The 26,311-nt window shown below is 43.6% G+C and overlaps 1 protein-coding gene across 2 annotated transcripts in view; it reads right to left on the reverse strand.

Annotated features, from left to right (window-relative positions):
* LOC134891074 (Fc receptor-like protein 5) overlaps window positions 1-22,318 on the reverse strand; it is a 30,162-nt gene extending 7,844 nt beyond the window's left edge. The window contains exons 1-7 of one of the 2 annotated variants that reach the window (XM_063913508.1): window positions 22,171-22,318; window positions 21,813-21,962; window positions 16,552-16,836; window positions 14,673-14,963; window positions 12,039-12,326; window positions 5,386-5,694; window positions 3,525-3,650 (exon numbers count right to left, since the gene is read on the reverse strand). In XM_063913508.1, the coding sequence (XP_063769578.1) occupies window positions 3,525-3,650; window positions 5,386-5,694; window positions 12,039-12,326; window positions 14,673-14,963; window positions 16,552-16,836; window positions 21,813-21,882 (1,369 nt within the window). In that variant the 5' untranslated portion in view covers window positions 21,883-21,962; window positions 22,171-22,318. Of the gene's footprint in view, window positions 1-3,524; window positions 3,651-5,385; window positions 5,695-12,038; window positions 12,327-14,672; window positions 14,964-16,551; window positions 16,837-21,812; window positions 21,963-22,137 lie in introns of both variants that reach the window. The other variant, XM_063913509.1, reaches the window with a different exon arrangement.
* Between the last annotated feature and the right edge of the window lie 3,993 nt (window positions 22,319-26,311).

Raw genomic sequence — 26,311 nt, forward strand, 5'->3', positions numbered from 1 at the left:
TCCACCATAAAGTTCGCAGAGTCCTGTATATGTTGCAGGAGTAAAACAATTTCCTCTTGAGGTAAGGTGTCTAACCCCTCAATTAAATTACCCGACTATTTAGCAATGGCTCGCGTAATCCACTCACATGCTATAGTGGGTCTCTGGGCCACCCCAGCAACTGTATACAAAGATTTGAGTGTAGTCTCAATCTTGCGATCAGCCGCATCTTTTAGGGAGGCTGCACCAGGGACAGGTGATACAATTTTACGTGAGAGCCTGAAGACGGATGCATCCACTATCGGTGGATATTCCCATTTTTTCCTATCTGCAGGAGGAAAAGAAAAAGATGATAACAACCGCCTAGGAATTTGAAATATTCCTATCTGGATTAACCCACGGTTCTTCAAACAGTATATTTATTTCCTTTTATAATTAGAACTTCTCCGATAGCATCTATGAGAGCCTCTACACCCTGTGACAGAGTAAACTCCCCTACCTCTATGTCAACCTCACCTTCCTCCATTTCTGATCCTTCATTATCAGAGTCAGAATGCAGGATATGGGCCAAAGTACGTTTTTGAGGACTGAGACGCTGGTCAGGGTACTGAGTCCTTTTTCATAAACTCATCCATAGATTGCCTTGAGTATTGCTTCTCTTTCTCATTACGAGATAATTTTGTAGAAATGGTGGAAATCATTCCCCTAATGGAGTCCATCCATGCTGGCTCTACCCCACTAGCCTGAGGATTTATACTACACTGAGTACACACTAGTGAACCCCCTGGGGAAGAGGAACACTGTGCCTTACATTAAATACATTCTTTTCCTGACATACTGCAGCAGTGACAGCACACACACACACACACACACACACACACACACACACAGGAAAAGGTTAAATGCACAATTAACCCACAAAGATCCCTTCCTGAGAGACACATAAAGAGTATGGAACCAGCATACGGCGCCCTTATCGCTAATGCCAAGATTAGCCGGGTCATAGACTAAGTACCTAGATTAGGGACTTAGTACATTAGTAAATCGCTCCTCCCTGCTATGAACCCCTGGTACCACTGAGGTAAACTGGAGGCTCTCTGAAGGAGCTGCGCGTGCCTGTCAGTCAGCGTCTGTGTCAGCTGTAGTAGGGAAAATGGCGCTTGTGAGCTGCTGGATCCGCTCATAGTGAAGCCCCACCCCTTCAATGGCATGCGGGTTTTCCCGCTCTTCTTCATACTGTTATAGTGTCTAAGTGCATAAAATGGAGACATTCCCCTTTTATGGCTGTATTGCCATTCAGGGTACTGTGTACACTACAGTGTACTATGTCTGGAGACTCATTTCGCCTCGTGTAGAAGCCATGAGTCTCCGTACCCTCATGCTGCCATAATGGCCGGCGTCCCGCTAATATGGACGCCGGCTTAGTACTCACCACTCTTCTTTCTTCTGGCTCTGTTAGGGGTGACGGCGTACTGCGGGAATGTACGCTTACCGTGGTGGGGCTTGCAAATAGTTCCCTCAGGAGCTAGCGTCCTGTCAGCGAGGAACGGGACCATTAGTCCTTAGTGGGGTTGGGCTGTCGTCGTCCCCCAAGTCCCACGAAGCAGGCATGCTGGTGCCATCCAGTCCTGCCTGAAAATAACAAACTTTAAAAATAAATGCAGAAAACTCTTCAGTAGCTTCCAGAGACGTGACTGGCTCCTTCGGGAACATTTTCGAAACTGAGTCTGGTAGGAGGGGCATAGAAGGAGGAAACAGCACACGTAATCAAACTTCTATAGTGCCCATGGCCCCAACTGGACCCGTCTATACCCCATGGTACTAAATGGATTCCTAGTATCCCCTAGGATGTAAGAGAAAGAAAGTAATAATAAGAGGGAATAAAGAAACCATGGAATCTGAGATAAAAAAAGATAGAGAGGGAAGGATATGTAGCCAACCTCTCAGAGAGGTAAAGTGGAGACGTTGCCCTTAGCAACTGTTAGCTTCAGTCATTTTGTAGCATGTGCTAGATAAATGATAGATAGAAGCTTATTGGTTACTATGAATAATTTCTCAACTAACATGAGAGAGCAATTGCAGTGATGAGAGAGAGAGAGAGAGAGAGAGATTTTTGCTTGCGATTTTGACTATATAGTCAAAATCGCAAGGAAAGTTAGTGCAGATCGCAAGGTCAAAATCACCTTGCGATCCCGATGCATGGTCCCGCCCAGTTCAGCTGTCAATCACCGCCAGCTGCCGCAGCATGTGTACGGGCGGTCGGCTGATCGAATGTACACACACACAGCGATGCGCCAATACTGTATATTGATAGATATATTGGCCGTCGACTGTGCTGCAGGGACGACCCAATATGTCTGTGAATGACGGAGTTCACATATATATCGCCCATACACACTGGCCAACGGTCCCGCAATATATCGACTGTTCAATAGAACCCCCAATATATCAGCCAGTGTGTATGGGCCATTAGAATCTGTTAAACAGCTATAAAAGGCTGGGCGATTAGGCTAAAATATTATTGAAGGAGTGATAGACATATAGTGCAAATTGTTAGATTATTAATTAGCTATAGCATAACAAATTGGGAAATCTTTTTAATATAATAAATTGTGATTGTTTAATATTATAATAATATTTACCTTTCACTTTTAACTAACAAACAACATTCTTTCTTTATGGCATATACTGTAAGTGAATGAAAATTAAATCCCCTTTTGATTTTATGATATTTTATTATATTTGCAAAAAACATGTAATTTTCATTTTGAATATCGTACAATGGATTATAGTTGGTGTGTGCCTTATATTGCAAATTACTTTTCCTTTTTGTCTTTTTCATTAAAGTCTCACACATGTTGGGAAACATCATACCAAAATCTTAGTATATATTACTGGTCTTTTATGTTCACATTCATATGACTATGGGGCCAGTGGCAAATTTCCTATTAGGCATGCGGCACTTGTTTGGGGGTAGCACTTGGATGATTGTGTTGGTTCTATCAGCCCAAAAAGTACCAGTAACTGCAAAATATTTCCACTGTACTGTACCATATGCCATCTTCAATGGACTGTAAATGGGTAGGACATGCACATACTGTCCCTGTAAGCTGTCATACGTAGTAAATATGTATACATAATTTAAAAAAAAATCATAGTTAGTGGCTTTTTCTTTATTATGCTATTAAATTGGCTATTCTTAAATGAGGGTTTATAACAAAATAAAATAAAAAAAAATTAGGCAGGGGAGGGGCACAGGGGCTGGCTGGCAACTTTCAGCCTGGGGGGCAGACTCAAGCAAAGGAATTAGCTTTTCACAGGGAATGAAATACAAAAATGGCCCTGGAACACTTAAATTGCACTGGCCCATGGGGCAGATGGCACCCTATCCCCCTGCCCTGCCAGCTCCTGGAGGGGCAGCTATTACTGTGCCTAGGGGCAGCCTCACCCTAAAATCCGCCCTTGTGCAGGGCAAATATTTTTAGTGTACCAGTTACATGGATGTACTTATTTTATATAGCAAACTGTTATTTTCTACTACTTACACTGTTGACTCTTAGTCAGTAGGCCTTTTTTAGAACGCAGAACCCAGAAGATCAAAATAACAATAATGATCAATACGACAATCCCAGCAGCAACCACAATAGCTATCAGCCACAGCAAAGATCCATCTGAGGATTAAAAACAAAGTTCAAAGGTCACTTTGTTTTCATGTATCATGTGAAGTATGTGTTTAGGGTGCGATTAAAATACATGATCAAAGCATTACCATAGCTCAGAGCCATAACTAAACTTTTTGGTGCACTGTGCCAGAGAGAGTATTGGCGCCTCCCCCCCCATTTTTCCAATAGGGACACAAGGCGCATGTCTCGTTGGGTAGGGAATTGATCCCAGAGAAAGCCCATGCTATGATGCCTCTTCCCACATTTTATCTGTCTGTCTATCTATCTATATATTATATAAATACACACACATTTATAGACTACTGCAAGGAATGGATTTGGACACAAATCCTCTTTATACCACATTCATGCACTTAACTTGGGAGCTCGGTGTTATTCAGTTACAATACATACCCTTTATTATACAACACATTTCAATATACTGCCATTCCCAGAATTCTATAACCTGTTGAATTCTAATCAAACACCCAAACAGCTCATTGAGCAATCTGATCCTGCATAAACACTATGAACACTATATGAAGATACTGGTACATCCAATCCCTTGCAGCCACACAATACATAGATATGCTCAGCCGCAATGCTTAGCATTTTACAAGTACAAGGTAAGCTTCAAATAGTTAGAATTATCTAGCTTAGAATCATCTACCATTCTATGCAAGGGCAGATAGCTCATTGAATAGATTGTCTGACTGCAATGCCACAGGCAATGGGATCAAATCCCAGGTATGTCAGCATCTTGAAATGTAATAAAGGACAGTGTGACTGAATAACAAAGAAATCTTAAGTTCAGTTAATGAATGTTGTGTAGGTATTAGCGACAGAAGGGGCCACGGTAGGAGACAGGGATGGCCAGGTGCAGGAGCAGGAGCAGATCTAGGCACGGGCAACCCCGCAGGCGCCCACCACCCACCCGCACCCCGAATCCTGCACTCCAGCTGCAGCAGGAGCCATGGGCTGTGTGGTCGCCCACTGCAGCTGGTGCCATTGTCAGGCGCTAAGGGTCCTAATTGACCTCTAGTGTCTGTGCAGCGCTATGGGAGAGACGTCATGATGTCTCTCCCATAGATCCGAGGAGCAGGTAGCCAGAGGTGGAACAGCAGCAGCTGTCGGGAAGCAGGAGTGGGGCTTTGTGTTTGTAAGCAGCGCTACTAGGGGGCATAACTACAGGGGGCACAACTACAGGGGGGAAATCTACGGGGGGAAAACCTACAGGGGGCACAACTTACTGGGGGCAAATCTACTGGGGGCACAACTACAGGGGGCAAATCTACTAGGGGCACAACTACGGGGGGCATATCTACTGGGGGCACAGCTACAGGGGGCATAACTACAGGGGGCATATCTACAGGAAGCATATCTACTGGGGGCATAACTGTGGCTCCTTCCCTTTCCCTATGAAGCCACACCCTTATTTTTGACGCGTGTTTTCGGCGGGCACTAACCCTGTTTTACCTATTGGAGGGTGGGGGCGCCAAAAGGCCTAGAACCGGCCCTGGCCAGGAGAGGCTTCAAAAGGGTGGAAGCTGCAAGTGAAAGTAATTAACACAGAAAATTGTTAAATGCCACCAACAGCGCCCCCTAACCTGCAGCGCTATGTGTGGTGTCCCCTCCGTATACACCTAGTTACGTGCATGCTATAGCTTTACTCATTTACACTGAATACTTAACGTTTAACAAGTGGTGGATGTTATTCATATTCCCAGTAGACATTGCTACATACTTGTTATCACTATGATCTCAATTTGCGGACTCTTCGGTGACAGCAGGAAGCGTCCTTTGATCTCCGCTTTGTACTGACAGCGATACTTGGCAGTGGAGGTATTATTAGTTTTCTTCATGTTGATGGTTACTGCTGCTCTTCTCTGTGTTTTGTATGTAGATACACTTATTATATCATCTGTATCATTAAGAAAGTAGAATGTAGTCCTTGCATACTCTGCAGGAGTGGTACAGAATAGAGTTATATTGCCTCCATCCCAGATCCTTCCACTTGGAGGGTCTACAGACAGTAAGGGTGGATGTATGGGATCTGTCATCAAAACAAAACAAAAATATGATCAATACAAAGAGTAAGAGGGTGCTCCAAACAGAGTCAAATTTACACTATAGCATAAATATAACGCATACGGTCATAAATTGAGAAAAATAATAAGATAGTGGGGTTAATATATCAAGCAGTGTAAAAGAGTGGAGAAGTGAACCAGTAGGGAAGTTGCACATAACAACCAATCAACAACTACCTATAATTTTATAGAGTGTACTATAAATACTTCATCTAAGCTGATTGGTTGTTATGAGCAACTTTTCCACTAATCCACTTCTCCAGACTTTTCACTACTTCATTCATTAACCCCAGTAATCTGTACAGATATAGAGCTACTAAAATATAAACGATGATACAAAAATAACCTCAGTCTTAGTAATGTATCATGGCAATCCAGGTGCAGTAAGTGTACCTTTGACTAGGACGCGCATATGTGTCTAAGTATGGGCATCCATAAGTATATACGGGTGACACACTAAGCCACAGCTTGGTATACTAAGCCGATCTCAAGCCTCGGAGGGGCACATGTGAATGTGCGGCCAAGCCACAGGATGGATGAGCGGGACTTCTGTACATCATTAACCTGTTGAAATGGATGTTCAATCAATATGCATATGACTGACTGATTACTTATTGCATACATTTTCATATATCTTAGACTACAGAGTAGAACAGTGCAAGGAAGAAGCTTGAGATCGTCAATAGGCAGAGGTAAAGCACAATCACTGCTTGGACTATATTAGATTGAGAACAGTTTTATAGGTTCCATTGTTTTAATAAAGAAATTTAACACTGGACGGTGGTACAAAGTATAATTTGTGTTCAAATAAATGTTTACAATCTGTGAATAGTTTTATTTATTTTTACTATCTGTAATGGGCATACTTTCTGTAGAACACTTACCCATGATAGATAGCCTGGCATTAATGAGTCTACACTTTTTGTCTTACTCTGAGGTTTCTAACTTACTTTATGGTTTCCAACTGGAGACTGCCAGAGATATTTGACACCTGGCTGCTTTCCTCCAGTAAAGGTACTGTATTCTGCCCACATACTTGATGCCTGGTAATGTGTTTAGGTTTAAATCACATTGAAAATGGTTATTTTATCTGACTGTCCTAATGAACCCTTGGTTCATATGGTACTTAGAATAGTCTGAGGGAATTTGAGACTCTTTGTAGATAAATGTTTGTCTAAGCTGAGTACACAACTATACAATCGTCGGCCCGTTTTCCCGATATCGTGAGAACCCCCATTTATTGTATAGTTGTGCATGCAGTGCCAATGCAGGAATGTAAACCAATAAATAGCTTATAACATTCCTGCAACAGTCTGGATCATGGGGTTGCATCTTATCTGCAGTGTAATATTTGTCTGGCCAACCTCCCAATCCCATAGAGGCCCTTTCACACATATACAATTCACATCAGTATTGTATATGTGTGTATGGGTGTCAGCAGCAGGTCAAGCTGGGGCCACACTAGTCTGCTGATTTGGAGTGCTAACCCGATCAGCAGGGTGGTTGTACAGTACAGGTGTGTACCCAGCATCTAAAGATAGGTACACACCAATACAATTATCAGACTAATCAGCATGATTATTATAAAGGTGTGTAAGCAGGAATATTAGCTAATAAATGGCTTAAAATATTCCTGAAAACAGTCAGATCGGCAGGTTTCATTTTATGAGCAGAATAATATTTACAAAGCCCGATCTCCTGATCCATTTAAGAATGTACACACTGAACTAGAAATAGCTCAGTGTGTATGTGGGAAACAGTGATCGGATAATCAATCCAAGGATTGTCTATCTGATATGCCTAGTGATCAACATAGTGTGTACCTAGCTTGAGCCCTTAAAACAGGTGTGCTTCAATTAGACAAATTTGGATTTTGCAATTTGACAAATTGGGGTATATTTACTAAGGTCCCGATTTTGACCGAGATGGTGTTTTTTCTTCAAAGTGTCATCTCGGGAATTTACTAACCTCAAATCATGGCAGTGATGAGGGCATTCGTATTTTTTTGGAAGTCCAAGAAAAAAAATACGAATGAATACACCATCGGTCAAATACACCTGCAAATTGGTAGAACTCGGTAATTTACTAAAAAGTGTAATTCACAAACACTGCCGGCAATAGCCAAACACTGCCGTGAAAAAATACAAATCGTAAGAAAGTGCTAAAATAAAACAGACCTGCTTTTTTTTTACCGTGTTCTGATATGCATGCACGGATCCATGAGATCCGTGCATGTTTATCAGTGGGAAGGGGTGGGAAAGTGTTAATTTTTAAGAAAAAAAATGCGTGGGGTCCCCCCTCCTAAGCAAAACCAGCCTCGGGCTCTTTGAGCTGGTCCTGGTTGAAATAATATGGGGGAAAAAGTGACAGGGGTTCCCCCATATTTAATCAACCAGCACCGGGCTCTGCGCCTGGTCCTGGTTCCAAAAATACGGGGGGACAAAAAGCGTAGGGGTCCCCCGTATTTTTAAAACCAGCACCGGGCTCCACTAGCCAGGTACATAATGCCACTGCCGGGGGACACTTTTATATAGGTCCCTGCGGCCCTTGCATTACATACCCAACTAGTCACCCCTGGCCGGGGTACCCTGGAGGAGTGGGGACCCCTTCATTCAAGGGCCCCCCCCCCCCTCCAGCCACCCAAGGGCCAGGGGTGAAGCCCGAGGCTGTCCCCCCCATCCAAGGGCGGCGGATGGGGGGCTCATAGCCTTTTTGATAAGTGTTGAATATTGTTTTTAGTAGCAGTACTACAAGTCCCAGCACGCCTCCCCCGCAAGCTGGTACTTGGAGAACCACAAGTACCAGCATGCGGTGGAAAACCGGGCCCGCTGGTACCTGTAGTACTACTACTAAAAAAAATACCCCAATAAAAACAGGACACACACACCTTGAAAGTAAAAGTTTATTACATACATCCACACCTCCATACATACATACATACTTACCTATGTTCACACGAGGGTCGGTCCTCTTCTCCATGTAGAATCCATGGGGTACCTGTTGGGAAAATTATACTCACATAATCCAGTGTTGTTTGGTCCTCTTCTGTTCTATTTGTAATCCACGAACTTGGCAAAATAACAAAACGAACACCCGACCACGCACTGAAAGGGGCCCCATGTTTTCACATGGGACCCCTTTCCCCGACTGCCAGGAACCCCCCCTGACTTCTGTCTAAGAGGGTTCCTTCAGCCAATCAGGAAGCGCCACGTCGTGGCACCCTCCTGATTGGCTGTGTGCTCCTGAAGTGTCTGTCAGGCAGCACACGGCAGTGATACAATGTAGCGCCTATGCGCTCCATTGCAACCAATGGTGGGAATTTTGCGGTCAGCGGTGAGGTTACTTTCGGTCAACTGCTGGCCACAAAGTTCCCACCATTGGTTATAATGGAGCGCATAGGCGCTACATTGTAACACTGCCGTGTGCTGCCTGACAGACACTTCAGGAGCACACAGCCAATCAGGAGGGTGCCACGATGTGGCGCTTCCTGATTGGCTGAAGGAACCCTCTTAGACAGAAGTCAGGGGGGGTTCCTGGCAGGCGGGGAAAGGGGTCCCATGTGAAAACATGGGGGCCCTTTCAGTGCGTGGTCGGGTGTTCATTTTGTTATTTTGCCAAGTTCGTGGATTACAAATAGAACAGAAGAGGACCAAACACACTGGATTATGTGAGTATAATTTTCCCAACAGGTACCCCATGGATTCTACATGGAGAAGAGGACCGACCCTCGTGTGAACATAGGTAAGTATGTATGTATGGAGGTGTGGATGTATGTAATAAACTTTTACTTTCAAGGTGTGTGTGTCCTGTTTTTATTGGGGTATTTTTTTAGGAGTAGTACTACAGGTACCAGCGGCACGGTTTTCCACCGCATGCTGGTACTTGTGGTTCTCCAAGTACCAGCTTGCGGGGAGGCTTGCTGGGACTTGTAGTACTGCTACTAAAAACAATATTCAACACTTATCAAAAAGGCTATCAGCCCCCTATCCGCCGCCCTTGGATGGGGGGGACAGCCTCGGGCTTCACCCCTGGCCCTTGGGTGGCTGGAGGGGGGGACCCCTTGATTGAAGGGGTCCCCACTCCTCCAGGGTACCCCGGCCAGGGGTGACTAGTTGGGTATGTAATGCCAGGGCCGCAGGGACCTATATAAAAGTGTCCCCCGGCTGTGGCATTATGTACCTGGCTAGTGGAGCCCGGTGCTGGTTTTAAAAATACGGGGGACCCCTACGCTTTTTGTCCCTCATATTTTTGGAACCAGGACCAGGCGCAGAGCCCGGTGCTGGTTGATTAAATATGGGGGAACCCCTGTCACTTTTTTCCCCATATTTTTTTCAACCAGGACCGGCTCAAAGAGCCCGAGGCTGGTTTTGCTTAGGAGGGGGGACCCCACGCTTTTTTTTAAATAAATTTTCACAAAGTTTTACTTTTTACGAAAGGTGCACAATGAAGCCCAGCACGGATCGCACAGATCCGGCCGAGATTCATTGTGTTAAAGTCGGCAGTGTTTTACAATTCATTCCCGTAAAACACTGCCAAAAAATACGAATGACATCGAAATCGGTAAATACGAAAATGCAGAATACGACAGCTTAGTAAATTAGTCGTAATAAATTCAAAAAGTTGCAAATTTACACTTTCGATGTCATTCGTGTTTGAACTTTAACCTCATTCGGGAAAATACGAATTTTAGTAAATATACCCCATTGTTTGAGTTGAATTATCAAAAGGAAGTGTAAAGTTTATTATACATTTTTGGATTTTGATAAACTTCTTCTTTTGATACAGTACTTCATATATGTAAATTAAGTGGTTTACTTCTATGAAACTAATCAATTATGTGTGGGACAAAAGTTCTAAATTTTAGAGCTGATAATGGAATGACCAGATTTGTATAAAATTGTGCTCCATATGTGACCACTGTGCATATGGCCAGCTTCACACATTATCTCTGTTTTCTGCATTAGAAGATAAATAAATCATTACACAATAATTATATAATTTTGTATTAGCTATTAATAGAGTTAAATGGTTTGTTCATATTTATGCTGACATGTAGAAACGGGAATTTGTCCTTCAGGTTCATATTCTGACACATTTGCAAATATTCTCTCCAAGGACTCCCATGAGCCTAGCAGGTGCAAAGATATACAAATGTTGCAAATGTATCTGTTGGAATGCAGCTACATGTTCTTTCTCACAGACAGTAGAAAATTCTAGAAATGTTAATAATTTAGACAATACTGCCCACTGCTGCTTATACAACATTGGGGTAAATTTACTAAGGTGGGAGTTTTTTAGAACTGGTGATGTTGCCCATAGCAACCAATCAGATTCTACTTAACATTTGTCTAGCTGCTTCTAGAAGATAATAGATACAATCTGATTGGTTGCTATGGGCAACATCACCAGTTCTAAAAATCTCCCACCTTAGTAAATTTACCCCATTGAGTTTACACTGTGTACGTGATTCTGATATCATTTCTGGCAAATCTTAATCTATGCTCTGAATATTATATATCTGTTCAAAAAGGTATGTAACCCCTTACAGTTAATAAAGTGCAGAGTATTGCGGTAACACCATCAGTGTGTGTGTGTGTGTGTGTGTGTGTGTGTGTGTGTGTGTGTGTGGCCGTGATAATCTTTGTTTTTTATAGATAAGCCTGGTTATTTGACAAGTCGCCATTATTAGTATCTTCAGACAATGCTGCTCTGAATTAATATTTTTCACAAAACACACTACTGTACATTGAAGATTGGATGACTGAAGAAATATAAAAACAATAAAAAAATAAACAAAAACAAATTCTTAACACTTAAAAAGGATTTTCTCATGCCTGCTTTTTCCTTAGTGCCTCTAAAGGCCCATACACACGGTGAGATTCGGGCTATGCCCGATTCTCACTATGTGACAGGGGCTAGGTTGGCACATAGTATCGCAAGCACACTCATTATGTGCTTACGATACTGACTATGTGCGATTTTGGCTAAGTGTCAAATTTGACTATTTCTTCTATAGAGATAGTCAAAATTGACTTGCCTGAACAGTCTATCTAGTCTTGCGATGCCGACTGCGCAGGACCGTGCATCGACATCGAATCGGGATCGCAAGGTGACTTTCACCTTTCGATCTGCACTAACTTTTCTTACAATTTTGACTATATATTCAAATTTGTAAGAAAATATCTCACTGTGTGTACACACCATAAGGCTGAGACAGTGTGCCATCAGGTGTTAACTTTAAGGTCCTGCTTTTTTCTTTTATTTCTTAATTCTTTACATACAGCTGTGTTTGCCTGAACAGTTTACTCACCTATTACATATATCTCTCTCACAGCACTCTGAGTGGATGGGATTTCTCTGCTGCTCATTGCGCTCCAGTAGATACAAGTATATTCTGCCTGTTCCTCTGTTGTCACATTGTGCACTTTGTACAAGCCTTTGTGCGATAATGGACCTTTGAACTCCTGTCCCTCCTTGTAAAAGCGGTACAGGCTTACATGAACTGGTGAAGGAGCCACACACTCCATAGTCAGGTTTTCTCCCTTTATGAATGTTGAGTATGAGGGCAGGAAGTTCAACAATGGGGAGGTAGACAAAGCTGGAAAAAGAATTAAACTTAAATTTATGCAATAAAAACAAATAAAAAATTATCTCCCCCCACAAGGTCTTATTTAAAAGAGAACACTGAGGTGATGCTGAACACTGACAGTTATAATATACTGAGGCACAAGTTCAGAACATAAGACCCCTGGGCTATCAGTTTCACGGGTTCACTACGATATGCCGGCGGTCGGGCTCCCGGCGACCAGCATACCGGCGCCGGGAGCCCGACCGCCGGCTTACCGACAGTGTGGTGAGCGCAAATGAGCCCCTTGCGGGCTCGCTGCGCTCGCCACGCTACGCGCGCCACACTATTTTATTCTCCCTCCAGGGGGGTCGTGGACCCCCACGAGGGAGAATAAGTGTCGGTATGCCGGCTGTCGGGCTCCCGGCGCCGGAATGCTGGTCGCCGGGAGGCCGACCGCCGGCATACTGAAGACCACCCAGTTTCACTATCCACGTACACATTTAATGGGAATAGTACCTGTGGCGAGTGAAGTGATCCACCATGCCTGAAGACTGGCAAACAAAGCGAGCCCGTGAGGGTACACTTATTAATGTTCTGAACAAGTTTAGTGATGTTCTGAAGCAGTTTAGCTATGTTCTGAACTTGAACCATATACTGATTTAGATGTCAGACATTAGACCTAGACAGAAGAAAACACTTGTTTATCTTCTAATATAGACAGGTAAAATGATGACATACCTGTATCTGTAAAAAATCAACTTTTGTTCCTAATTTCCCAGTTTAATAATATGAATCCAAGGATCACATTTTTCTTATACAAAGTTGGCCAAGGGTACTGTACACATGTAAGCAGTATGGCTGCAGCATTATCCCAGATGGGTAGCAGCAATGAGCAGCTGTATGTATGCTGAGGAAACTGTCTAAGGAGCACATATGAAATCCCAGTGGATGGGATGCCTGTAGTCACATGACTGACCGTGGCATCCTGACAGTGATAATCCAGACATCAGAAGGGGTATATCTAACCCCCCAATGTACCCTACTGTAAATCTATCCCTCGTGGGGTGGTGGCTTGGGCTATTTTCCTGGGATGTTAGCTATGGCTAACCCTCAGGGGTGGCGGCTAATGCTAATCCCCTCAGTGCCTGACCCTAACCTAGAACCCCGATACTCCCCTTCGGGATGTCGGCTGTCGTTGATCCAGCACCGTTCTCCTGAGTGGTGTCAGGATTCTGGTGTCGGTCACATGACCACTGACAGCCGAGATGTGGAATGCATCCCCTGTCTAACTATGAGCTACATCACAATAATGCTTTTTACACATTTAGGTCCCAATATTCCAAGTTCAAGGCAAGCAGCAACTGAGGTTAAGAGACAAGTAGCCATAGGTAGTAAAAGCTGCAAAATAAAAGCAGGATAAGTTGGGCTATGTTAGACTCCGCACAACCTGGGTAGTATTTAAATTAGCAGTAAATATAAAGAAAGACCAGAATTGGACAATATATTGGAAGCTATTTCTGAATAGGTCCACCTGGTGGTGCGTCCTGAGTCCAAAAATACAAGTTATTAAGAGAAGAGAAAAAAGTAGACTCTTGTGTGAGCGCACTCTTGTTTTAGAAGTAAGGATTGATGTGTTGTAATGAAAACTAAAACTTAACTTTTAATAGTTAGACAGATAAAATAGGTTTTTTCGTATCCAATCCAATTTAGGTTTCAATTAATACAAGTCCTTGTACTGGGCCGCATGTTGTGGATGTAGTACTGGATGTGTCTACATCTCACTCTTGACTATATATACAAATATAGAGGGACCAGAACATATTTTATACAAAATTATTTTTCCTTTCTTGGATACGAAAAAAACCTATTTTATCTGGCTATTAAAAGTTAAGTTTTAGTTTTCATAACAACACATCAATCCTTATTTTTAAAACAAGAGTGCGCCCACACAAGAGTCTACTTTTTTCTCTTCTCTTAATAAAATAAAAGCAGGAGACAGCAGGACAGTCTACCACCAACTGCTCTGATTCTGGTGGGGAATTTGTCACAATTTCAAGTATAGCTGGGAGCTACTGTACGTATGTCCCACTTCACTCTGCTCTGCTCTTGGACAAGAAACTGCTTATACAGTATACTGTAGTACTGCAGGGTAGTGAACACCGCATTGGCCATGTATATGAACTGGAGTGGCTCAGAAGGATTTGGAATGTTGTATAACACTGAATAAATTAATATGTATGCTCCTTGCAAAAGGTCATGCCAAGTCTAATGGCATGGCGTAGAGACCATATTCCTCTAAAAGTCTTTGTTTGATGTAAAAACTTTTATCAAGCTGTATGTAAAATATCTTTCACATAGTTAATATGAATATCATACCTGTAACAGAAATGGTTTGGGCAATGCTTTCAGATGACATTATCGTCCTCTGGTGTCCTGACACCCAATATTGACAGTAATAATTCCCAGAATCCTTTGTGCTCAGGCTGGATATGTAGTGCTCAGACCTTGAAGTGTCATAGTAGCTTTCTAGTTTGCTGTTATCTTTATGAAAATTATAAATAGCATGGAACATTATGGGCGGATGTTGACATTTCAGAGTCACAGATTCTCCTTCAAAGTATAGTAATTGTTTTGGCTGTATTAGCAGAACGGGTGTAGATGGTTGATCTAAAAAATGGGGGGGGGGGGGAAATCTGATATCAGAACAGAATGTATTTCCACTGTACATTGCTATCCTATGAATTGTTCTTTTCATTTTGGAATCACTTACATTCATACAGTATATATTGCTGTGTAGAAATGTTCATGCATAACAGTTTTATAACCCCACTTTCTGTTCTGCACTGTATAAAGCCTAGAACAAAATAATCCTACAAATTCAAATATTCTTTTTTTATGGCCTATGATGCACAGTAATAAGAGGTCTGTACAACAAACTATCCAAAGCAAAATTAAATGATTTAATCAATTTTTCAAAGCATTGCACCGAGCTATTGTGACTAATAATACTGATAGAAGTCTCATGGGGTGTGGATTATTAGATCTACACTAAAAATGTCTACAGTCAATAGGTCTACCATTAATGGTAGACATGCATTAGATCGACAGGTTCAAAAGGTTGACAGGGTCAAAAGGTCAACACAAAAAAGGTAGACACTTTTTTTTGTTGGGTGTTTTGTCGCTTTTCTGCCATAAACAAGCCCCATTAGTGTACCGCTTCGCTTGCCATGCTGCTGCAATTGGCACAGGTTACTATTCACAGTCGTAGTCCATGTGGATGGTAAATGTATGACAAAGTTGAATAAAAAAAAAATACAAATAAATTGTGTTGCCCATGTGTGTAGACCATTGTCATGTCGACCTTTTAACCCTGTCGACCTTTTGAACCTGCCGACCTATTGAACGGTCTACCTATTACATGGCAACCTCTTGACCCTGTCGACCTAATGCATGTTGACCATTAGTGGTGGACCTGTTGACTGTGGACCTTTTTAATGTAGATCTATAGACCAGAAACCAGTCTAATCCCATTTTACTTCTACAGTACAGTGCAGGGTGGACTGGCCCACGGGGTACAATGGAAACCCCAAGTAGGCCCCATTGCCTGGGCCCCCACCTTCTCCTCTAGGGATCAGATTTCATACTGCGCACTTGAATTATACATTATACATATGTTGCATTGTACTGCACAGGACTATGCTACATTTTCTACAGTGCTTTCATGTTATTAATCTTGGAGCACCAGCAGCAATTACTAAATATATTTATCATGGGGCTCATGGGGCAAAGACCATGCCCTCTCTAATGGTTATCCAAACCTCTGTGGCAGCTGGCCACAGTCCCTCTGGAGATTGGTTACACTCCTACATGTGGGCCCCTTACCACTGAATTCCCCAGTGGGCCCTTTATGTCCCCGTCTGAGAATGGTACAGTGTGTGAGTGAGCGGCGACTGTACATATTTGGGGAGCCAGCATCTGACAGCTATATTCATGTTATCACATCATGGCTGGCATTGCACTGCAATCATTTTCATTTTCAGGTAATATGCAAAGTAGGTCCAACAGATAAAACACATCATTACTTATTCTTCCATTCAATTACTGTATGTCTCATGTCCAATACAAAAAACAGAGTGTCTGATAATGTAGAGATCCTGAGGCCGCAGCTCAGAACCAGAATAAATGGAAGAAGAAAGTACAGATAAAAAAAGCATTTTCCTATTAAACAGATCACATGACAGCTACGACTACTTACCCAGCACAGACAGTGACACAGGTATGCTGACATCTGACTCTTCCTTTCCTCTGGAGTCTGATACCCAGTAGAGACATGTGTAGGACCCAGCGTCACTTGTTTTCACATTGTTTATACTATGCTTGCCAATGGACGATATTCTATTAAGTTCTTGACTATTTCTGAAGAATTTGTATCCATGTATTTTGTGGTCAGTTGTAGCTTGACATATAAGAGAGACAGGTTCTCCTGTCAGGTATGTGGTATAACTGGCTAGGAAGGAAATGTTTGGCCGCTGAAGAAAGGCTGGAAATAAAACAATTATTTTCAGGACACATTTGTTTCTTGGGAAGAACTTGACAATGTAAACATACATGCTAGAAGTTCTAGACTATTTGTTATTAGACTTTGCTATACCGTAGTTGCAGTAAATCAGTTGCTTTTTACAAAGAGATAGGGTGCTATTAGTTATAAATTAGAACTTAAAGTGCAAGTGAAGGATAGCATACGCAGGAGTATGTGACATGAGTTGGGTTATATTATTGCAGCTCATCTATTACTGCTATTGTAGCAACACAATATAGAAATGTTATTGCCTTTGAAAGGCCATTATACTTAGCACTGCTGTTTTGTCCTGCAGGAAAACCTAGAGAGGATTCCATAGTTGCATTAAATAGTTACAATGGGGGTCATTCCGAGTTGTTCGCTCGCAAGTGAATTTTAGCAGATTTGCTCATGCTAAGCCGCCGCCTACTGGGAGTGAATCTTAGCATCTTAAAATTGTGAACGATGTATTCGCAATATTGCGATTACACACCTCGTAGCAGTTTCTGAGTAGCTTCAGACTTACTCGGCATCTGCGATCATTTCACTGCTTGTCGTTCCTGGTTTGACGTCACAAACACACCCAGCGTTCGCCCAGACACTCCCCCGTTTCTCCGGCCACTCCTGCGTTTTTTCCGGAAACGGTAGCTTTTTTTCCCACACGCCCATAAAACGGCCTGTTTCCGCCCAGAAACACCCACTTCCTGTCAATCACATTACGATCGCCAGAACGATGAAAATGCCGTGAGTAAAATTCCTAAGTGCATAGCAAATTTACTTGGTGCAGTCGCAGTGCGGACATTGCGCATGCGCATTAAGAGGAAAATCGCTGCGATGCGAAGATTTTTACCGAGCGAACAACTCGGAATGACCCCCAATATGCTTCATCATAGCGATTCCTTTGCACACTCCTGCAATGTGTATATATTGTACACTTGAAGGCGAGGCACCTTCACTCTGGCATTGGCACACCTCCCATTTACCCTCAGGTGTTTTAATTAGCAATGGTTCCTACATTTCAGTTCACACATTAATAAGGGCTCTATTGGAAGGTAAGACTTTAATACATTTATATAATGTGATAGTATTAGAGGTGTTTGGGACCCATGTTATGAAGTCACCTGGTTACGGTACATGGGCCCACATATTTGCACAAATGTGTGCTAAATACTTCACTTATATGCCATGTTAATTGTGAGGGTTTATCTAAATTATTCTTACTATCAGTGTTCTTAGTGCTAGTAGTGTGCATCTGCATTTCTCTTCCCCCACATCTGCAATGTACCAGGCTCCAGGATCCACTCTATGGCATTCTTTAAGGTGGTGGACACACATGGATATTATGTAGTTTATTAACTAAGCCTTGGAGGGAGATAAAGTTGGCATAGGTAAAATACCAGCTAATCAGCTCCTAACTGCCATGTCACAGGCTGTGTTTTAAAAATGACAGTTAGGAGCTGGTTGGTTTGTACTTTATCTCCATGCACTTTATCTCTGGCATTGCACTACCAAGGCTTAGTAAATAGACCCCTCATGGGGAAATGTACTAAGCAGTGATAAGCAAGGAGAAATTAGCCAGTGAAGAAGTTGCGCATGGCAACCAATCAGCAGCTCTGTATAATTTTAAAGTGTGCAAATTATAAATGTTGCTTCAGTGCTGATTGGTTGCCATGGGTAACTTCTCCACTGGCTCACTTCTTCGCTCTTTTCACTGCTTAGTACATATCCTCCTAAGTCACTGCAGTCATATACTTGATATGTATATCAAGGGCACTCAATTTTTCTTATCTGTAGTGCCAATTGCCAGCATTCCATTGTTCTATGACCCTGTGTATGAGAGTGTGAATGTTCTATGGCTCTAGATATCTAAAGGCCCGTACACACTGGTCGATATATCGGCTGTTCTCTTGAACGGCCGATATATCGTGGGACCGTCGGCCAGTGTGTAAGGCCGATACATCTGTGAACTCCGTCGTTCACAGATGTATCGCGTCGGCCGCGCAGCACAGCCGACGGGCAATATATCTACCGATATATTGGCGCGTCGCTGTGTGTGTACGGGGCGGTCGGCCGACCGCCCGTACACATGCTGCGGCGGCCGGCTGTGATTGACAACTGAACTGGGCGGGCGTGTGTATGCGCCCGCCCAGTTCACGACGTCAGTCCCCGACGGATCGGGCAGTGTGTATGCTGAACACACTGCCCGATCCGTCCATAGATATATCTGCAGATCAATTGATCTGCAGATATATCTACTAGTGTGTACCCACCTTAAGTCACTTTGTTGTACGGCTCTACAGTAGGTGTTAGAGTGCTATTGTTCTGATACCCAAAAGAGGTAAGTTACCTATAGATATTTCAAAGATTGTACAGTATAGAGAAATATCTGTCAGGGAAGACCAAAAATAGATATGGGTCCACCCTCATATGTTGCAAACCTCTGGTCCATGTGGGCACAGGATGACATGAACACACTAGGAGTACCATGGCAACACAGTAAATAGCAATACTGCCTCAAAGCACTGTGGTCATGGTTTTGATTCCAACTAGGACCCTATATGTGTGGAGCGTGTATGTTCTCCCTGTGTTTGTATAGCTTTATTCTGAAAGCTCTGGTTTCCTCCTACAATCAAAAATGATACAGATAGGTTGATTGACAGAAATAATGAACCCTAGTGCATGTGCCCAAGTAGTAGGGAACACAAGTTGTAAACTCCACTGGGGCAGTAACTGATGTGAATGAGTAAATATTCTCTGTGAAGTGCTGCATACTATAGGTGCAATATGGAAACAAATCTTAATACAGGTTGAGTATCCCTTATTCAAAATGCTTGGGACCAGAAGTATTTTGGATATTGGATTTTTCCGTATTTTGGAATAATTGCATACCATAATGAGATATCCTGGTGATGGGACCTAAATCTTAGCACAGAATGCATTTATGTTTCATATACACCTTATACCAGGGGTGGGGAACCTTTTTTCTACCGAGAACCATTTGGATATTTATAAAATCCTTTTGGGGCCATACAAAAATTCTCAACTTAAAAAATGACCCTGCCCCCCAGTAGGTCTGCCCCTTAGAGGTACGCGCCAAAAAAATGGGTGTGGCCAGTTAAAATGGGACGTGATACACATATGCCCCCAATAGTGCGGTGCCAGATCCACAATTGCCCCCACAGTGCCAGGTACACAAATGCCCCCACAGTGCCAGGTATACAAATGCCCCTCACAGTGCCAGGTATACAAATGCCCCTCATAGTGCCAGGTATACAGATGTCCCCACAGTGCCAGGTATACAGATGCCCCCACAGTGCCAGGTATACAAATACCCCTCACAGTGCCAGGTATACAGATGTCCCCACAGTGCCAGGTATACAGATGCCCCCACAGTGCCAGGTATACAGATGCCCCCACAGTGCCAGGTATACAGATGCCCCCACAGTGCCAGGTATACAAATGCCCCTCACCGTGCCAGGTATACAGATGCCCCCACAGTGTCAGGTATACAGATGCCCCCACAGTGCCAGGTATACAGATGCCCCCACAGTGCCAGGTATACAAATGCCCCTCACCGTGCCAGGTATACAGATGCCCCCACAGTGTTAGGTATACAGATGCCCCCACAGTGCCAGGTATACAAATGCCCCTCACAGTGCCAGGTATACAGATGTCCCCACAGTGCCAGGTATACAGATGCCCCCACAGTGCCAGGTATACAGATGCCCCCACAGTGCCAGGTATACAGATGCCCCTCACCGTGCCAGGTATACAGATGTCCCCACAGTGCCAGGTATACAGATGTCCCCACAGTGGCAGGTATACAGATGTCCCCACAGTGCCAGGTATACAAATGCCCCTCACAGTGCCAGGTATACAGATGTCCCCACAGTGCCAGGTATACAGATGCCCCCACAGTGCCAGGTATACAGATGCCCCCACAGGGCCAGGTATACAAATGCCCCTCACCGTGCCAGGTATACAGATGTCCCCACAGTGCCAGGTATACAGATGTCCCCACAGTGCCAGGTATACAAATGCCCCTCACAGTGCCAGGTATACAAATGCCCCTCACAGTGCCAGGTATACAAATGTCCCCACAGTGCCAGCTGTACAGATGCCCCAACAGTGCCAGGTATACAAATGTCCCCACAGTGCCAGGTATACAAATGCCCCCACAGTGCCAGGTATACAAATGCCCCTCACAGTGCCAGGTATACAAATGTCCCCACAGTGCCAGCTATACAGATGCCCTCCCCCCTCCCCTCTCCCCTCTCCCCTCCGTGATGCTTACCGTGGGACACGGAGGAGAGCGCGGCTGTCGTGTGGGAGCGGCGGCGTGTAGTACTTTAAACCAGCCGCCGGTTCGAGAGCCAATCAGAGCTCGCGGTCCGCGGCTCCTGATTGGCTGCCGGTCCGCGAGCTCTGATTGGCTCACGGACCGGCGGCTGGTGAAGTACTACACGCCGCCGCTCCCACTCAACAGCCGCGCTCTCCTTCGTCTCCCTGTTCTGACAGCTGAGACATGCTGCCGCCGGACTGAGCGGCAGCGTGTCTCACTGACACAAGCTGGTGGGCCGGACCAAACGGCTTTGCGGGCCGTATACGGCCCGCGGGCCGGAGGTTCCCCACCCCTGCCTTATACACACAGCCTGAAGGTAATTTTAGCCAATATTTTTAATAACTTTGTGCATTAAACAAAGTGTGTGTACATTCACACAATTCATTTATGTTTCATATACACCTTATACACACAGCCTGAAGGTCATTTGATACAATATTTTTAATGACTTTGTCTATTAAACAAAGTTTGTGTACATTGAGCCATCAGAAAACAAAGGTTTCATTATCTCAGTCTCACTCAAAAAATTCCGTATTTCGGAATATTTGGATATGGGATACTCAACCTGTAAATATATGATACACTTACAGATTGGGAAATGGATTGGCACACTGACCTTCATATACGCTGAGCTCCACCAAAAGATAAAGCCACAAATGGAAGCATACTGGGAGGAGGCTGTGCATGGTGCAGGGGTAAGGTAAAGTCCAGACTAGTTAAACATCCTTGGCGAGACATAGAGCAGCTTCAGTCCTTCGCTGAGACTCTATACAAAGAAAAAAGGCATTGTTATATAAACATACTAAACTAAACATCTGCTTGCCTCTGTCTTAGTAAATGATACTGTAACAGTGATTCTCAACCATTACAGATCTATTTCCTATGTATCTACCATACATTATTACATTACTGCAATATTATGTTTATAAATTAGGATATACCATTCATTTCTTATATAGCCATCTGTTAGATACCTTTGTGCTTGCTGTCTTACATTCGTTGTTTCAGGTTAATGTGATATTTCTTTGGTGTGCTGGTCACAGCTCCTTCCCTCCTTACCCATCTGGGACTGCAGCCAAGAGCAGGACAGAGGCCGGAGGAGCTGTATTGTTACAAAGGAATCTCCTGCTGGCAGTTTGGGCTGCTGGACCAAAACAGGAAGGGAAGAGCAGCAGAGGAAGCATGATAACAACAGGAGCAATGCGGAAAGACTCACTTATACAGCATATACAATTTATACACACTTTTATATAGAACAATAACTATCCCACTCAGATATATACAAAATTACAAATGTATAAATACAGCTAAAGAACATGAAGAAACACACACATACGTACTGTAAAGTAGTATATGGAATTCTGTATGCTGCTTGTACTGTACTTTGGAAATAGTGATTTACTATTACCTCAATGAGCAGAGCAGTGATGTGGTAAATAACATATAAGCACTCTCCATAAAATCAGCTGATAAGGGAGTAGAACTTTATGGGGTCAGTCATATTATAGACAATGATACTGATAAAATTATCTAAAGTAAGAAAAAAGTTACAACCAATAGGGACTTGATCCTACAGCCTCAGTATAGTGAGTGTTCAATTAAATTTCACATATCTCTTCATACTGTCTAAGGATTAATTCTCATCATAAATGACAGTTAGCCATACAGGAAATAGCATACCATTCACAGAATCATTCTAAGTTGAAGAACGATACACTTTATACACATCATAAGAAGATCTCACAGATTTGTTATCATTTTCTGCCTTTATGTGTTTATTTTAAACAGGAGAAGTTACCCATTTCCTTAGTTTGTACAAGAAATCAAATAGTGTCACAAAATGGAACAATAAACTGTATGGAGTATACAGTATTTAAATAGAGCCCATAGCTACTTGTTTTGTGGGTGTAGTCTCAATATCAACATTTACAATGTCAACACAACAATATTGACGCCACAAGGTTGACTGTTGTTACCCATAATGCCTGCATTATGCTTACTGCGTGCTCAAGTTTTTCTTTTTATGTCTGTATGGCTTGTCCATTGCTGTATTACTTAAATCTTCTGTATTATGTGCATTGTTTTTGATGTCAGTAAAGTGCCTTGAGTCCTGTTGGAGAAAGAGCACTGTATAAATAAAATTATTATTATTATTATCATCATCATCATCATCATTATTATTATGTTGACATTGTTGAAATGTCAACATTGAACATGTAAACATCTGTAGAATGTCAATTTGTCAACATTTTGCATGGACTGGAGGGTTAGTCTGAGGCAGCAGTGGGTTAGGCTATGGGAGGGAAGGTTATGGTTAGGCACTAGGGGGAGAGTTTAGGTTAGGCACTAGGGGAGGGATAGTGTTATGCAATTGGAGGGGAGGTTAGGATTAGCCACTATAGGGATTGCTAGTGTTAGGCTATGGGATTGGAGGTTAACAGCGGCGGCTCCTACCTTTAAGGAGGAGGGGGGCTGCCGCAGGCCAGGTCCCAAGGAGATAGCCGCTGCTGCCGCCGGCTGGGTCTTGGGTCCACACATGCGCAGTCTTGACTGCGCATGTGCAAACCCACTGCTTCTAAGGACTGTATTGGCACTGCAGTCCATAAAAAACAGGGTTTGCGCATGTGCAGTCATGCTTCGATCGCTACCAGGCAATTGCAGCCCAGTCTGGCAGTCCAAGAGGGAGGCAACACCTCCCAATGGGACTGCTTGTACTTGGGTTGACTGGCAGGTATGACTTCTAATAGAAGTGATCACTGCCAGTCACTGTGTAGCCAGTGCAGTCACAGACTGCAACTAGCTCACTCCCTGTAGTGGTGGATTTTACTTGGGGGGGTTTCTGTTGGATTGAAGACAGAGGGAAAGGAAAACCTATGTAGAGAGGAGACGTGGGATTTACTTATAACTTAAATCCTTGGAATGACATCCCCAGAATGCCCCTATGTCTTACTGTAAAAGCCAAGATGTCACATGTACACAGGAAGTCAAACTCACAATAAGGTTTTGGACTTTATAAAAAGGAATATAGCCACTTTCTTCTGCTTCTTAGCAGGAGATAAGAGTTGTTACTATTTAGAAAGGAAAGAAAGAAAAAAATAGGCCTTCAGCCATTGTTGAAGTGCTGCCCCTCTAGTTTACAGCTCGTACTTTGTTAGATTACCTCTGATTAGTGGCTTCCCTCTCCTCTGATAACCACCTCTCACTGCTGCCCACAAAACTTCCCACTTATGGGAAACTGACCCTTAGCCTCAAAATCTATAAATCTCAGTGAAAGCCTATCAGTGACGTGCAGAGGAGTGAGGCAGGTGAAGCAGAGCCTCTCCTGTCATACTAATGTATACGCAAAGTTTTGAATATATAAAATATAGGAAAAATACAAATAATATATTAGAAATATCTTCTTTGTATTATTCTAATCATTTTTATACTCAAAACTCTGGAGTATAAAGTCTATGGCAGGGCAGGCAGCGCTTATCTTTTCCACCCATCTCTAATCAAAAGTCACCAAATTTCCAACAGTTTATACTGCTGCACCTGTGTATAATGCCCACATGTACCCTTGGACTCATATATTGTGTGTAAATCTAGCTCTGGTACTAGCCAGTGCCCCATGAGTCATTTACCTCACCGCACGTCCCTGATCTCTCTAGAGCTCACTCTAATCCCACCTATACCACGCACACAATCGACGATGCAGTACGCATTTCTGGGATTGTCCCGTTGTACCAACTGTGCGCAACAATGTCCTGTGGTGGTGGTGGTGGGGAGTTGGGGGGAGCTCACACTGCTGCTCTGCATAGGGTGTATAGATACTGTGTACATGTGTGGGGGCAGCCCAGCCCCCTTTAGGGGCTCTCGTGTGCCTACAACACATGCAGGGTCCCTCTTCTGAAGCCTCTTATGTTGGGAGTATGCACTTGACACATTACAATACAACCTGACAATCTGTACTCTGTGACACACTCGCTCCTCTTGTCCCCTTTTCCCACTAAATTGTCAGCTCTCTCCTATGCAGTGCACTGCCAAAACTGCTTTCATGTCTGCAATCATGACTGATTTAAAGATGTATACTAATGCCACCGCAGCTGTATCTCCGTATGCAGCTATTGTGTGAGAATATGCAAATATTGCAGATGCCAGGATTTGTATTGAGAAGCCCACGGGTGACAATGTAAATTCTAGCAGCTGCGTACAAAGATGCAGCTTTGGTCGAAGATGCTTTAATAAAGTAACCCTATAGTTATGCAGAGTGACTGCTGGAAGTAGATGCTGGAGCTACTGTTACTGCGTATGGATGTGCAGATGCAGGCTGAGACACTCCCCAAAAATGGTTCCAACATACATGTGTTTCTGTCTTCACTTCCCTCCCCTAAACACTTCCCAGCTGTCAATCACTTTGCAAACAAATCATCACTGCGAGCAACACTGCTTTAGTATCTTGGTGCATGTGTAGTGTGACTTGGTGTATGAGCAGTGTGATTTGGTGCACGTGCAGTGTGACATGGTGCTTGTGCAGTGTACCTTGGCCAGTGTACCTTAGCACATACGTCATGCACCAAGTCACACCGCGCATGCACCAAGGTACACTGTGCATGCAGTGCAGTGTACCTCGGTGCATGCACGGTTTGACTTGGTGCAAGTTCAGTGTGACTTGGTGCATGCGCAGTGTGACTTGGTGCATGCGCAGGTTGACTTGGCCAGTGTACCTTAGCACATGCACAAAGTCACACAGCGCATACACCAAGGTACACTGCGCATGCTGCGCAGTGTACCTTGGTGCTTATGCAGTGTGACTTGGTGCATGTTCAGTGTGACTTGGTGCATGCGCAGTGTGACTTGGTGCATGCGCGGTGTGACTTGGTGCATGCGCAGTGTATCTTGGTGCATGTGCAGTGTACCTTCATGCATGCGCAGTGTACCTTGGTGCATATGCAGTGTGACTTGGTGCATGTGCAGTGTACCTTGGCCAGTGTACCTTGAAGCATGTGCAGTGTAACTGGGTGCATGAGCAGTGTCACTTGGTGCATGTGCAGTGTGACTTGGGCAGTGTACCTTGGTGTATGTGCAGTGTGACTTGGTGCATTTGCAGTGTGTCTTGATGCATGCGCAGTGTGA

The sequence above is a fragment of the Pseudophryne corroboree genome, chromosome 1 (assembly GCF_028390025.1).
Source record: "Pseudophryne corroboree isolate aPseCor3 chromosome 1, aPseCor3.hap2, whole genome shotgun sequence".
In the NCBI taxonomy this organism is placed as follows: domain Eukaryota; kingdom Metazoa; phylum Chordata; class Amphibia; order Anura; family Myobatrachidae; genus Pseudophryne; species Pseudophryne corroboree.